General features: G+C 48.3%; 1 protein-coding gene across 3 annotated transcripts in view; it reads right to left on the reverse strand.

The window, feature by feature from the left end:
- LOC140387351 (integrator complex subunit 14-like) overlaps window positions 1–13,360 on the reverse strand; it is a 36,881-nt gene that overhangs the window by 10,807 nt on the left and 12,714 nt on the right. For 2 of the 3 annotated variants that reach the window (XM_072470303.1, XM_072470302.1), the window contains exons 6-11: window positions 10,148–10,290; window positions 8,280–8,372; window positions 3,510–3,654; window positions 2,406–2,539; window positions 2,183–2,301; window positions 1,182–1,247 (exon numbers count right to left, since the gene is read on the reverse strand). In XM_072470303.1, the coding sequence (XP_072326404.1) occupies window positions 1,182–1,247; window positions 2,183–2,301; window positions 2,406–2,539; window positions 3,510–3,654; window positions 8,280–8,372; window positions 10,148–10,290 (700 nt within the window). The remainder of the gene's footprint in view (window positions 1–1,181; window positions 1,248–2,182; window positions 2,302–2,405; window positions 2,540–3,509; window positions 3,655–8,279; window positions 8,373–10,147; window positions 10,291–13,360) is intronic. The other variant, XM_072470305.1, reaches the window with a different exon arrangement.

A 13,360-nucleotide genomic window follows, 5' to 3' on the forward strand; every position in this document is an offset into this window, starting at 1 on the left:
GGGGGATTTATTTGATAAAATTTTACAGGAAAAAAATGCAGAACTTTGGACAGATGGAGACTCCATACTTTCCGACACCGGAAGGCTTCACCTTCATCCAACAGGTTCCATTGGAGGAATGTGTACGAGGGCCAAAGGGACACAAAACCATTTCCTCCATTTTTGTCAGCAGCAAACAAGGTAAGGGAAAATGGTGGGTCGCGCAGGTCGGCCGGAGTGGGTCGCGAAGGTCGGCCGGCGTGGGTCGCGAAGGTCGGCCGGCGTGGGTCGCGAAGGTCGGCCGGCGTGGGTCGCGAAGGTCGGCCGGCGTGGGGCGCGAAGGTCGGCCGGCGTGGGGCGCGAAGGTCGGCCGGCGTGGGGCGCGAAGGTCGGCCGGCGTGGGGCGCGAAGGTCGGCCGGCGTGGGGCGCGAAGGTCGGCCGGCGTGGGGCGCGAAGGTCGGCCGGCGTGGGGCGCGAAGGTCGGCCGGCGTGGGGCGCGAAGGTCGGCCGGCGTGGGGCGCGCAGGTCGGCCGGCGTGGGGCGCGCAGGTCGGCCGGCGTGGGGCGCGCAGGTCGGCCGGCGTGGGGCGGGCAGGTCGGCCGGCGTGGGTCGCGCAGGTCGGCCGGCGTGGGGCGCGCAGGTCGGCCGGCGTGGGGCGCGCAGGTCGGCCGGCGTGGGGCGCGCAGGTCGGCCGGCGTGGGGCGCGCAGGTCGGCCGGCGTGGGGCGCGCAGGTCGGCCGGCGTGGGGCGCGCAGGTCGGCCGGCGTGGGGCGCGCAGGTCGGCCGGCGTGGGGCGCGCAGGTCGGCCGGCGTGGGGCGCGCAGGTCGGCCGGCGTGGGGCGCGCAGGTCGGCCGGCGTGGGGCGCGCAGGTCGGCCGGCGTGGGGCGCGCAGGTTGGTAAAAATGAGTCCCCGGAAAAAAAGTTTGAAGAACTCTGGGTTAGATGGATTGACCAGGCTAAATTGCCCTTAAGAGTCCATCAAGGTTAGGTGGGGTTACTGGGATAGGGTGTTCTTTACAAGGGCCGGTGCAGACTCGATGGGTCGAATGGCCTCCTTCTGCACAGTAAATTTTATGGCTCTATGATCAATAACATTGTACAAAGAACACACTCTCTTTAATCTCCGATTTGATTGCCTACACACTGCTTTTTATTTCATTCATTTGCTGATGCAAATTCACCGAGGATCAATGCATTTACCTTGTAGAATGTCTGTGTTTTTTCTGGAAGTTTCCGAGCATTTCTTAAAATCTTCTGAACATCGGTCTAAAGTCAAAAGAGAAACCATTAGATGGTCTTTAAAGGCTACATTCTCCTTTGAATATGTTAAGAACTTATTTGGTCGACGAAAGTATCCACCATCCAGCTGCTGAATGCTGTCATTTCACTGTGTGGTCCTGTAAAGGTTAGAAATGACAGCAACACTACAAACATCAGCCACTCCTTCGTTTATGCTGCAAAGTACAGAACCACAAAGTGAGACAGACCATCTTAGGGTAATTAGTGTCGGGACAGATATTTACTATTTAATTCTGATGCATGGATGAAGCAGCATGTTTCAAACACACTGAGCAGGAAGTAAAATAAACCGGGCAGCACAGTGGTTAGCACTGCTGCCTCACGGCGCTGAGGTCCCAGGTTCGATCCCAGGTCCGGGTCACTGTCCGTGTGGAGTTTGCACATTCTCCCCGTGTCTGCGTGGGTCTCACCCCCACAACCCAAAGATGTGCAGGCTAGATGGATTGGCCACACTAAATTGCCACTTAATTGGAAAAAATTAATTGGGTACACTAAATTTAAAAAAAGTAAAATAAACCACCTATACAATTAATAAAAATGTCGGGGGAGGTGGTGGAAGCAGGGACGATAGTGACGTTTTAAGGGCTTCTTGACACCTACATGAACAAGATGGGAATAGAGGGATACGGGCCCCGGAAGTGTAGAAAGTTTTAGGTTAGATGGGCAGCATGGTTGGCGCAGGCTTGGAGGGCCGAAGGGCCTGTTCCTGTGCTGTATTTTTCTTTGTTTTTGTTCTTAATTCATTCTGCTCTAAGGGGCAACTTATGGTACTGATCGGATTGACTGAAATTCTTAAAATGAGCTTCTGTCCGTTCTCCACACTGTCCAGTTATCAATCGGTGCAGTGAGACAAGGAGCTTGAACAGTCAGGCTAACATCACAATGCTTAGTAGCTGCCATACCTGCAATCCACTGGGTTTAATCCACACAGTCACATTCTGAGCATAACTGCGCTTTGTCCTTGGCTGGAGGGGAAAGGGGCTTTTGCTGTCATCCTCACCATAGGGATTTTCCTCAGCGTCTGAAATTAACCAAAATGGAATTTTACAGTTAGAAACAAACATGGTGGTTGGGTACAAGATGTGTTGAAAACCATTTTCACAGAAAATCCAAGTTCAAACTCACCCAAGATGGGCCCTAATTGCGACATCTTTCCAAGCCAAGGAAGCGGCTCTGGACCAGGCTCAAACAAGGACATCATCAGATTAGATTTCTTTTTGCTGTCAGCCTGGGAGTACAGCATTCCGTACCAGTCTGGTCTGATCAAAGCAGCAAGTATATTACAAACATTACCATGAAACCAGCAGATTAATGAACCGCATTTCCCAGCTTCAACACCGTATATAGAGGATGGGGAAATTGAGACAAAACGGGTGGAGGGTTCGGTGCGCAAAGCTTTCCATTTTAGACACTCAATTTCTTATTACATTGCCCAGCAACTCAACAATGATACAACCACTGAGCTTCTCGCGAGGAAGTTGTACTGACCTTTCAGCTTTATAAAGTGAGGAATGTCAATTTTCAGAATCGATCCCTTTGTTTATGGAAAGTAGACGGGAACAGTCAGTGTAAGGTGTGAAGTGGAGCTGGAAAACATTAGTATCCCCAAACTATTCAGCTTTTTACCGAGGGTATTTGTGCACTCGGATCTTACAGGTGCTCAGGTGTCTAGTCTGGAAACAATTCTCAGGCTTTCCTGAGGCTGTTGCTGATCGATCGGCCAATTGGCTCGAGTTGCTGAAAGGAGGCCAAACTCTCTCCGTATTAAGCAAGAACGGAAAGCAGCTCAGTGTAGGCAGGATACAAGACTGATTAACACAGTGTCATCCTCTACACCTTACCCAGCACCCAGAGAAGGGAAGGAATTACCAATGTGACATCCTTCCATGACACTGGAGGACAGGGTGGAGGTGCACACAGCTTTGACAGAAGGTCATCTGGACTCGAAACGTGAGCTCTTTTCTCGCCCTACAGATGCTGCCAGACCTGCTGTGATTTTCCAGCATTTTCTTTTTGGTTTCAGATTGCAGCATCTGCAGTAATTTGCCATTATCCTGAACGTGGCCTTTGAATGTATGAAGCGTCATTATGGTTTGTGAATAATAATTTGTTACTAATGTTTCGGATTTTTTTTGCCAATCCTTCTCAGTATGAATTAGAGACAGAGAGCGGGTGTTTTACAAAAGACACTTGGCTAATTTCAGAGCTGGTTAGTGTACAGCTTCTCACCCGAGTAGCACGATAGCCACCATCCCTTCCACTTTGAGGCTTCCATGCAGCAAGACACAAAACGATGGCATCTTTCCAGCAATTTGAGAAGCAGAGGTCTCATCTTCGGTTTCTTCAGGTAACCCGCTCCCCAGGTCATCACCTTCTACCAAAAGAAAACAAACGTTTAGTGTCAGCACATTCACCCTCTGCTCCCCATCAGCAGCAACACCACACTCTCACCCTCACACAAGGACACTTCAATCTTGCAGGACATCACCTTCTATAAACCTCTCCTGTTACATTCCCACCTTCACAAAACTGGCAGAAGGCAAATCCTGGGTTCATATAGGGATGCAGTGAGATGGAAGCTAACTTCATTGAAGCCTACTTGTGACAATAAGTGATTATTTTTATCTGCGGTGCAATGAGTGGGATACTATCCGCTGTCTGCCTCGTGTGGCCAAATCGATTTCTTTCCCAAATGCTGCACTTAACCAAATCAGAAATAGCTGCCTCTCATTCTGTCTTCTTGATGCTTTTGAAATCATCCAGCCAGTAATGAACAGCCAGAACAATCGAACATCAAATCACCCGGGAATGAAAGGCTGACCCATCAGCCCAATGTCAGCAGGTTCAGCTTCACACAACTCGCCTTTGTCACATAGAAGAGAAACAGTTTGTATTTATCACATTTTTCACACCAAGGTGTCCAAAAGCACTTTGCAGCCAGTTACATTTTTATATGAAGAGGCAGCACGGTGACGCAGTGGTTAGCACTGCTGCCTCAAGGCGCCGAGGACCCGGGTTCGATCCCGGCCCACTGTCGGTGTGGAGTTTGCACATCCTCCCAGTGTCTGCCTGGGTCTCACCCCCACAACCCAATGATGCGCAGGGTACAAAGAACAAAAAAATGTACAGCACAGGAACAGGCCCTTCGGCCCTCCAAGCCCGTGCCGACCATACTGCCCGACTAAACTACAATCTTCTACACTTCCTGGGTCCGTATCCTTCTATTCCCATCCTATTCATATATTTGTCAAGATGCCCCTTAAATGTCCCTATCGTCCCTGCTTCCACCACCTCCTCCGGTAGTGAGTTCCAGGTACCCACTACCCTCTGCGTAAAAAACTTGCCTCGTACATCTACTCTAAACCTTGCCCCTCTCACCTTAAACCTATGCCCCCTAGTAATTGACCCCTCTACCCTGGGGAAAAGCCTCTGACTATCCACTCTGTCTATGCCCCTCATAATTTTGTATACCTCTATCAGGTCGCCCCTCAACCTCCTTCGTTCCAGTGAGAACAAACCGAGTTTATTCAACCGCTCCTCATAGCTTATGCCCTCCATACCAGGCAACATTCTGGTAAATCTCTTCTGCACCCTCTCTAAAGCCTCCACATCCTTCTGGTAGTGTGGCGACCAGAATTGAACACTATACTCCAAGTGTGGCCTAACTAAGGTTCTATACAGCTGCAGCATGACTTGCCAATTCTTATACTCAATGCCCCGGCCAATGAAGGCAAGCATGCCGTATGCCTTCTTGACTACCTTCTCCACCTGTGTTGCCCCTTTCAATGACCTGTGGACCTGTACTCCTAGATCTCTTTGACTTTCAATACTCTTGAGGGTTCTACCATTCACTGTATATTCCCTACCTGCATTAGACCTTCCAAAATGCATTACCTCACATTTGTCCGGATTAAACTCCATCTGCCATCTCTCCGCCCAAGTCTCCAGACAATCTAAATCCTGCTGTATCCTCAGACAGTCCTCATCGCTATCCGCAATTCCACCAACCTTTGTGTCATCTGCAAACTTACTAATCAGACCAGTTACATTTTCCTCCAAATCATTTATATATACTACAAAGAGCAAAGGTCCCAGCACTGATCCCTGTGGAACACCACTGGTCACAGCCCTCCAATTAGAAAAGCATCCCTCCATTGCTACCCTCTGCCTTCTATGGCCTAGCCAGTTCTGTATCCACCTTGCCAGTTCACCCCTGATCCCGTGTGACTTCACCTTTTGTACTAGTCTACCATGAGGGACCTTGTCAAAGGCCTTACTGAAGTCCATATAGACAACATCTACTGCCCTACCTGCATCAATCATCTTAGTGACCTCCTCGAAAAACTCTATCAAGTTAGTGAGACACGACCTCCCCTTCACAAAACCGTGCTGCCTCTCACTAATACGTCCATTTGCTTCCAAATGGGAGTAGATCCTGTCTCTAAGAATTCTCTCCAGTAATTTCCCTACCACTGACGTAAGGCTCACCGGCCTGTAGTTCCCGGGATTATCCTTGCTACCCTTCTTAAACAGAGGAACAACATTGGCTATTCTCCAGTCCTCCGGGACATCCCCTGAAGACAGCGAGGATCCAAAGATTTCTGTCAAGGCCTCAGCAATTTCCTCTCCAGCCTCCTTCAGTATTCTGGGGTAGATCCCATCAGGCCCTGGGGACTTATCTACCTTAATATTTTTTAAGACACCCAACACCTCGTCTTTTTGGATCACAATGTGACCCAGGCTATCTACAGCCCCTTCTCCAGACTCAACATCTACCAATTCCTTCTTTTTGGTGAATACTGATGCAAAGTATTCATTTAGTACCTTGCCCATTTCCTCTGGCTCCACACATAGATTCCCTTGCCTATCCTTCAGTGGGCCAACCCTTTCCCTGGCTACCCTCTTGCTTTTTATGTACGTGTAAAAAGCCTTGGGATTTTCCTTAACCCTATTTGCTAATGACTTTTCGTGACCCCTTCTAGCCCTCCTGACTCCTTGCTTAAGTTCCTTCCTACTTTCCTTATATGCCACACAGGCTTTGTCTGTTCCCAGCCTTTCAGCCCTGACAAATGCCTCCTTTTTCTTTTTGACGAGGCCTACAATATCACTCGTCATCCAAGGTTCCCGAAAATTGCCGTATTTATCTTTCTTCCTCACAGGAACATGCCGGTCCTGTATTCCTTTCAACTGACACTTGAAAGCCTCCCACATGTCAGATGTTGATTTGCCCTCAAACATCCGCCCCCAATCTATGTTCTTCAGTTCCCGCCTAATATTGTTATAATTAGCCTTCCCCCAATTTAGCACATTCATCCTCGGACCACTCTTATCCTTGTCCACCAGTACTTTAAAACTTACTGAATTGTGGTCACTGTTACCGAAATGCTCCCCTACTGAAACATCTACCACCTGGCCGGGCTCATTCCCCAATACCAGGTCCAGTACCGCCCCTTCCCTAGTTGGACTGTTTACATATTGTTTTAAGAAGCCCTCCTGGATGCTCCTTACAAACTCCGCCCCGTCTAAGCCCCTGGCACTAAGTGAGTCCCAGTCAATATTGGGGAAGTTGAAGTCTCCCATCACCACAACCCTGTTGTTTTTACTCTTTTCCAAAATCTGTCTACCTATCTGCTCCTCTATCTCCCGCTGGCTGTTGGGAGGCCTGTAGTATACCCCCAACATTGTGACTGCACCCTTCTTATTCCTGATCTCTACCCATATAGCCTCACTGCCCTCTGAGGTGTCCTCTCGCAGTATAGCTGTGATATTCTCCCGAACAAGTTGCGCAACTCCACCTCCCCTTTTACATCCCCCTCTATCCCGCCTGAAACATCTAAATCCTGGAACGTTTAGCTGCCAATCCTGCCCTTCCCTCAACCAGGTCTCTGTAATGGAAAATATATATTTAAGAGTGATCAATTCATTTTTTCCAATTAAGGAGCAATTTAGTGTAGCCAATCCACCTACCCTGTACATCTTTGGGTTGTGGGGGTGAAATCCGCGCAAACGCGGGGAGAATGTGCAAACTGCACACGGACAATGACCCAGAGCTGGGATTGAACCTGGCACCTCGGCGCCGTGAGGCATCAGTGCTAACCTACTGCGCTACCCATGGACCCCATGGGTAGGTGGATTGGCCACGTTAAATTGTCCGTTAATTGGAAAATAAAGACTAGAATACTGTAAATTTAAAAAAAAACATTTTTATATGAATGGAGTCACTCTTGGAGTGTAGTAAACACAGCAACCAAGTTGTGCACAGCAAGATCCCAGAACCAGCAATGTGATCATGGCCAGAAGCTTTAGTGATGTTGATTGAGGGATAAATATTGGCTAGGATACCAGAACTCACTGCTCTTTTCTGTAAAGTGACGTGGGATCTTTTATATTCCTCTGAAAGGGCAGATGCCTCATTTGAAAGATGGGTGAAATGAAAATCGCTGATTGTCACAAGTAGGCCTCAAATAAAGTTACTGTGAAAAGCCCCTAGTCGCCACATTCCGGCGCCTGTTTGGGGAGGCTGTTACGGGAATCGAACCGTGCTGCTGGCCTGCCTGGGTCTGCTTTCAAAGCCAGCGATTTAGCCCCGTGCTAAACAGCCCTGTTGGTGCCACCAACAGTGCAGCATTCCCCCAGTGCTTCACTGGGGTGTCAACCCAAACCTTCTGCCTCAGGTGCAAGGGGGCTGGCTGACACTTTGAATGGACTCCAGGCAGAGTAATGTCTCTTTGTCAAAGCTTTGGCAAAGAGTCATTGGACTCGAAACGTTCGCTTTTTTCTCTCCCTACAGATGCTGCCAGACCTGCTGAGATTTTCCAGCATTTTCTCTTTCGTTTCAGATTGCAGCATCCGCAGTAATTTGCTTTTATCCAGAGTAATGTCTCACAGTGCGAACTCTACTGGCCCCATTCACAGTGCCCACAGCTCACTGATAGTCAGGTACTGTGTGACTGACACTCGCAAGATGCCAAGTAATATCCAAAAGGATCGGGGTCTCACCTTTATTCAACGCTATGGGTAAAACCAAGTGACGAGAAAGCACAGGCGGACTGGCGATATCAGCAATCTTTATAAATCCCACTATATCCAGTTCTGCGAAAGAAAAACACAATCAAATCAAAGATAAAATCACATCAGGTTCTCCCCCTGCCTCCCAAACCTGGACTATAACCTGCAGCATAAAGTTCATTGGTGCAGAGCTAAGACTGGTTTGTTAACAGGAGTTTGTAACTGGGTTAGTCAGAAAATAAACAGGTCTTGCTGGTGCATGTCCCCAACAATCACCAACCGAAGCAACACTCCCCTGCCTGGAGTGTGACCAGCCTCCCAACAATCACCAGGTCGAAGCAACACTCCCCTGCCTGGAGTGTGACCAGCCTCCCAACAATCACCAGGTCGAAGCAACACTCCCCTGCCTGGAGTATGACTAATCTCAATGCAGTGATGCATTTTCTGTTTGCAACAAGGAGCATATAGTGTGAGAACATTTCATCCTAAGCACCTGCTGGAGGTTCCCAATTATCAACACACAGTATCAACATGTTCACCCTGCCAGTTATAAGGCCAACTGGGAATTCAGGAGAAACATTTTTACCCAGAGAGTGGTAGAGAATACAGCAGGGTGTGGTTGAGAAGAATAGCAGAGGTGCAGTGAAAGCTGGATAAGCACGAGGGAGACCGGAATTGAAGGGTATATAGGCAGGATGAGATGAAGTAGGGTTGGAGTAAACGCCCATGTAGCATAAACACCAGCATTGGCCACTTGGCTCAAACAGCCAGTGTCTGTGCTGTGGAATCCCACGTCACTCTGTGACGCAACCTCATGTACCCTCCCCACCCCACCACTAAATCCAAGAGGCCAAAAAAAGCAACAGTCATTTTCAGCAAGAACTCTGGGAAAATCCTTTCTAAAACAAACACACGCATCTTATGATGTGACAGGAGCAGACATAAAGCCCTCGCTTTCCATATTTCCCAAGAATATCAGAGGAGGCCATTAAGCCTATGCCCCATTCGGTGGAAAATTTCCAACCAGCCCCATTCCCCGGCTCCTTCCCCACAGTCCTGCAAGTTTCAACCCGTCAAATATTCATCCAATATTCTTTTGAAAGATGGTGTCAAGCATGATCTGGACCAGGTGAGGACATCAGACCTCCTTCCCTCAAGGACATTTCGTCATATTTCTAGATTTAAAAGCCAATTTCAAATTCTCACCAGTCTTGTTGGGATTTGAGCTCACATTCTCTAGGTAACACAAGGCTAACACTCGATACGACAGAGTGGTGGCAACCCAGTCCTCAGTGAATATAAACTGAATGGTTCACAGTGACACACTCTCGTGACACCAACTTAAATGTATCACTCAGACATTCCAAGATGTGGAGAAGCTCGTGCTGGACTGGGGTGGGCACAGCAAGAAGTCTCCCAACACCAAATCAAAGGCCAACAGGTTTGTTTGAAATCACTAGCTTTCGGAGCACTGCTCCTTCCTCAGGTTACCATTGGCCAGAAACCAGAAACTGAAGTCTTCACCTGATGAAGGAACAACACTCCGATAGCTTATGATTTCAAATAAACCTGTTGGACCTTAACCTGGTGTTGTGAGACTTCTTACTGTGCTCAGACATACTAGGCAGAGAGCTGGTTCCACATCAATCACATATTCTTTCAGAACAGGGTTAGGGAAAAGGAAGCTGTGCTCTGCTCATACCATGACTAAACTTCAGAATCCTGGCACTAACATGTAAAGTAGCAAGGTTTTTGATTCCCTCTTATCAATATTCTGCAAAGATTCACACAAAGAATCAAAAGCTAAACCAAGGGAAGAGTCTGCCCAGCAACAGGCAGATTTACCTGAACACACTCACCTGTGTTGATAGTTTTTGGAACAGGCTCCAATTCTTCGTCAATAATAACAGGTTCTGGTCTTGGAAACATTTGCATGTCAGACACCAGGTGACCACATTTTAACACAGCGTGGAAAGGAGAGTATGCTTGGTCAATCAGCTTGCTGCAACGCCAAAGAAAGTCACAACAATGAAATCGGAGGTGTATACTGGAGATGTTCTACTCATCAAAACCTACCTGGATATTTAATATTCTCTAATATCTATCCTGGATATTTAATACTGTCTACTATCTCCACCTTTATTTCTTTAAAAAAAAAATTCCAATTAAGGGGCAATTTAGTGGCCAACCCATCTACCCTGCCCATCTTTGGGTTGTGGGGGTGAGACCCACAGAGACATGGGGAGAATGTACAAATACCGCACGGACAGTGACCCGGGGCTGGGATCGAACCCGGGTCCTCAGCTCCACAGGCAGCAGTGCTAACCACTGTGCCGCCAGGGTCCTCGGCGGCGTGAGGCAGCAGTGTTAACCACTGTGCCGCCAGGGTCCTCAGCGCCATGAAGCAGCAGTGCTAACCACTGTGCCGCCCGGGTCCTCGGCGGCGTGAGGCAGCAGTGCTAACCACCGTGCCACCCCACCATTAATTATGTTTCATTCTCCCATGAATTCTCCGGAATTGCCAACTTCCTATTGCTGAGGAAATCCTCCCAAAGACACAATGTGGCTTTAGACCTTCCAGAGGAACATCTGACATGGGTCTTTTTGCCAGAACATCAGGAACTGCTCATTGTATTCATCATCCTGACCAAAGCACCTGACTGAGGAAATTGCAAGGCTCTGTGGATTGAGCTCCAAGAAACTTCACTACAATTCTGCAGCTGCTTCATGATGATGTGACAGCAACTGTCTGGAGTGTGAGATCTGAAACAGCTGCCATCAAAATCGGGGCCGGTATGGAGCTGGCCTGAGAGGCAGCCCCCATACCATTCACAATCGACCAGACAGTGGCTATTCATAGAACCATAGAATTTACAGTGCAGAAGGTTCATCTCATCAAAGGTCAACTGCGAGGCTTTTCCCCAGGGTAGAGGGGTCAATTACTAGGGGGCATAGGTTTAAGGTGAGAGGGGCAAGGTTTAGAGTAGATGTACGAGGCAAGTTTTTTTACGCAGAGGGTAGTGGGTGCCTGGAACCCGCTACCGGAGGAGGTGGTGGAAGCAGGGACGATAGTGACATTTAAGGGGCATCTTGACAAATATATGAATAGGATGGGAATAGAGGGATACGGACCCAGGAAGTGTAGGAGATTGTAGTTTAGTCGGGCAGCATGGTCGGCACGGGCTTGGAGGGCCGAAGGGCCTGTTCCTGTGCTGTACATTTCTTTGTTCTTTGCCCTCTGGTGTCAGTATTAAATCCCAACTGGATGGAAAATTCTATAATCTCAGTCAAACCTAAACTGACTACCATAGATATATGTGATGTACAGTTTGTGGATGGCTGCAGTGTCATTGCCCACTCTGCACCACATTTGCAAGCCACCCTCGATCGCTTCAAGAAACTCGGCCTGTCCTTGAATGCTGCCAAAACAATCTGGCCAACCAAATCTTCTAGCTCCAATATACGTTGAAGGAGACACTCTGGAATATATTGAACACGTCCCGTACCTCAACACCCACCATTGAAGAGGAGATCCAACATCAGATCTGCTGTGCAAGTTCAGCTTTCTCAAACAACCCAGCAAGTTCTCAAACAAAGTGCTGGTGCACAGAGCAGGTGTCGTCACTACACTCCCATACTGCAGTGTAATCTGGACTGTGTATCAGTGACACTTAACAGGAGAGAAATTCCACCAGCAATGTCTCTGCCACATCCTCCGAAATCAGTGGAAGAACTGTCAGACACTAGTGTGCTTTTAAAAACTAGCTCCACAAACATTCGGGCAAAACTCCTGTAAAATCAACTTGGATGGACTGGACACTGTGTCCGGGTGGCCAAAAAGTGTCTCCCCCTTCAGGTCCTGTTGTCTCAACTCTCAATTGGTCAGCGTTCCGGGGAAGTACAAAAGAAATTCAAAGACAGTTGAAACTCTCCCTGAAGCGTAGTGACATTGACATTAATGGCTGTGAGGAACTTGCCACCAATTGTTCAAAATGACAACAATTTGTCAATCAAGCTGCACCCTGTTATGAGTCCAAATGCCTCAATAGCAGTGGAGAAACAAAGAAGAGTATGCAAATCCTAGACAGAAAATACCCGATTCTGAGAAAGACTGTTTTTACAGCCTGTTTCCTGTGAGAGTCCAGAGCTGCACAGAATGAGTCCATGACTTCAAAGTAATTCTAGATCAGAGAAAGAGTCGTTTGTTGTTGTAATGCCAGGGCACAAGGGGCAGGAGGGTGAGGGGCAGGGAGTGTTGTGTTGGGCGCTCTGGATCCGTGGAACACATACAGGTCACCAACACTTGAAATAGTGCAACACTATTTTGAGTCATTAACAGTTTAACATACGCTGACTGTGGGTTAACACGATATTAGATTGAACTAAAGACCTTTGCCTTGTCCTAACCAGTCGATGCACTCAGCACATGGTGAATGTCTGTGTTGCAGGCTGTGAGCTCTGTCCTCCTAGCTAGCTGCAACTCGAATGAGCGGGAACTCTGATGTCCCCTGTCTTTATAGTGCGTGTGCTCTAACTGGTGATTGGCTGCGGTGTTGATTGGTCCCACTGTGTGTCCATCAGTGTGTGTCTGCACCATGATATACTGGTGTATATTATGCCATCCCCCCCTTTTATAAAAGAATGTATATGTGTGGCAATAAATAGTGTATAGTGAGAATGTCCCTAACTACATGTGTGCGAAAGACATATTTACAGGACTATGTACATGAGAACTAAACTATTTACATGGGAAGGTGCCTGGTGCAGAAAAACAGTGTGTCACAAGAATAACGAGATGAACACTATATACAAACCACGTAAACGATTAAACGGAAGCACAGAACAAATCAGAAAGTCCATAAGCCCACAAAGTTCACAAATTAAGTCTCTGAGGTGGGCGACGAATTCTGGTTGACCGCCTCAAGGGTGGGTCGGGAGCCGCCGGCTGAGGAGCGGGCTGGACTGCGTCAGAGTGAGGAGGATGCAGAGTGACCGGGATCTCTGCATAGTCCAGGGCAGGGTCAGCAGGATGGCGAGGCGACAGTGGAGGATCACGTAGCGAGCATGGAACG

Source organism: Scyliorhinus torazame, chromosome 12, assembly GCF_047496885.1.
Source record: "Scyliorhinus torazame isolate Kashiwa2021f chromosome 12, sScyTor2.1, whole genome shotgun sequence".
NCBI classification, from domain to species: Eukaryota; Metazoa; Chordata; class Chondrichthyes; order Carcharhiniformes; family Scyliorhinidae; genus Scyliorhinus; species Scyliorhinus torazame.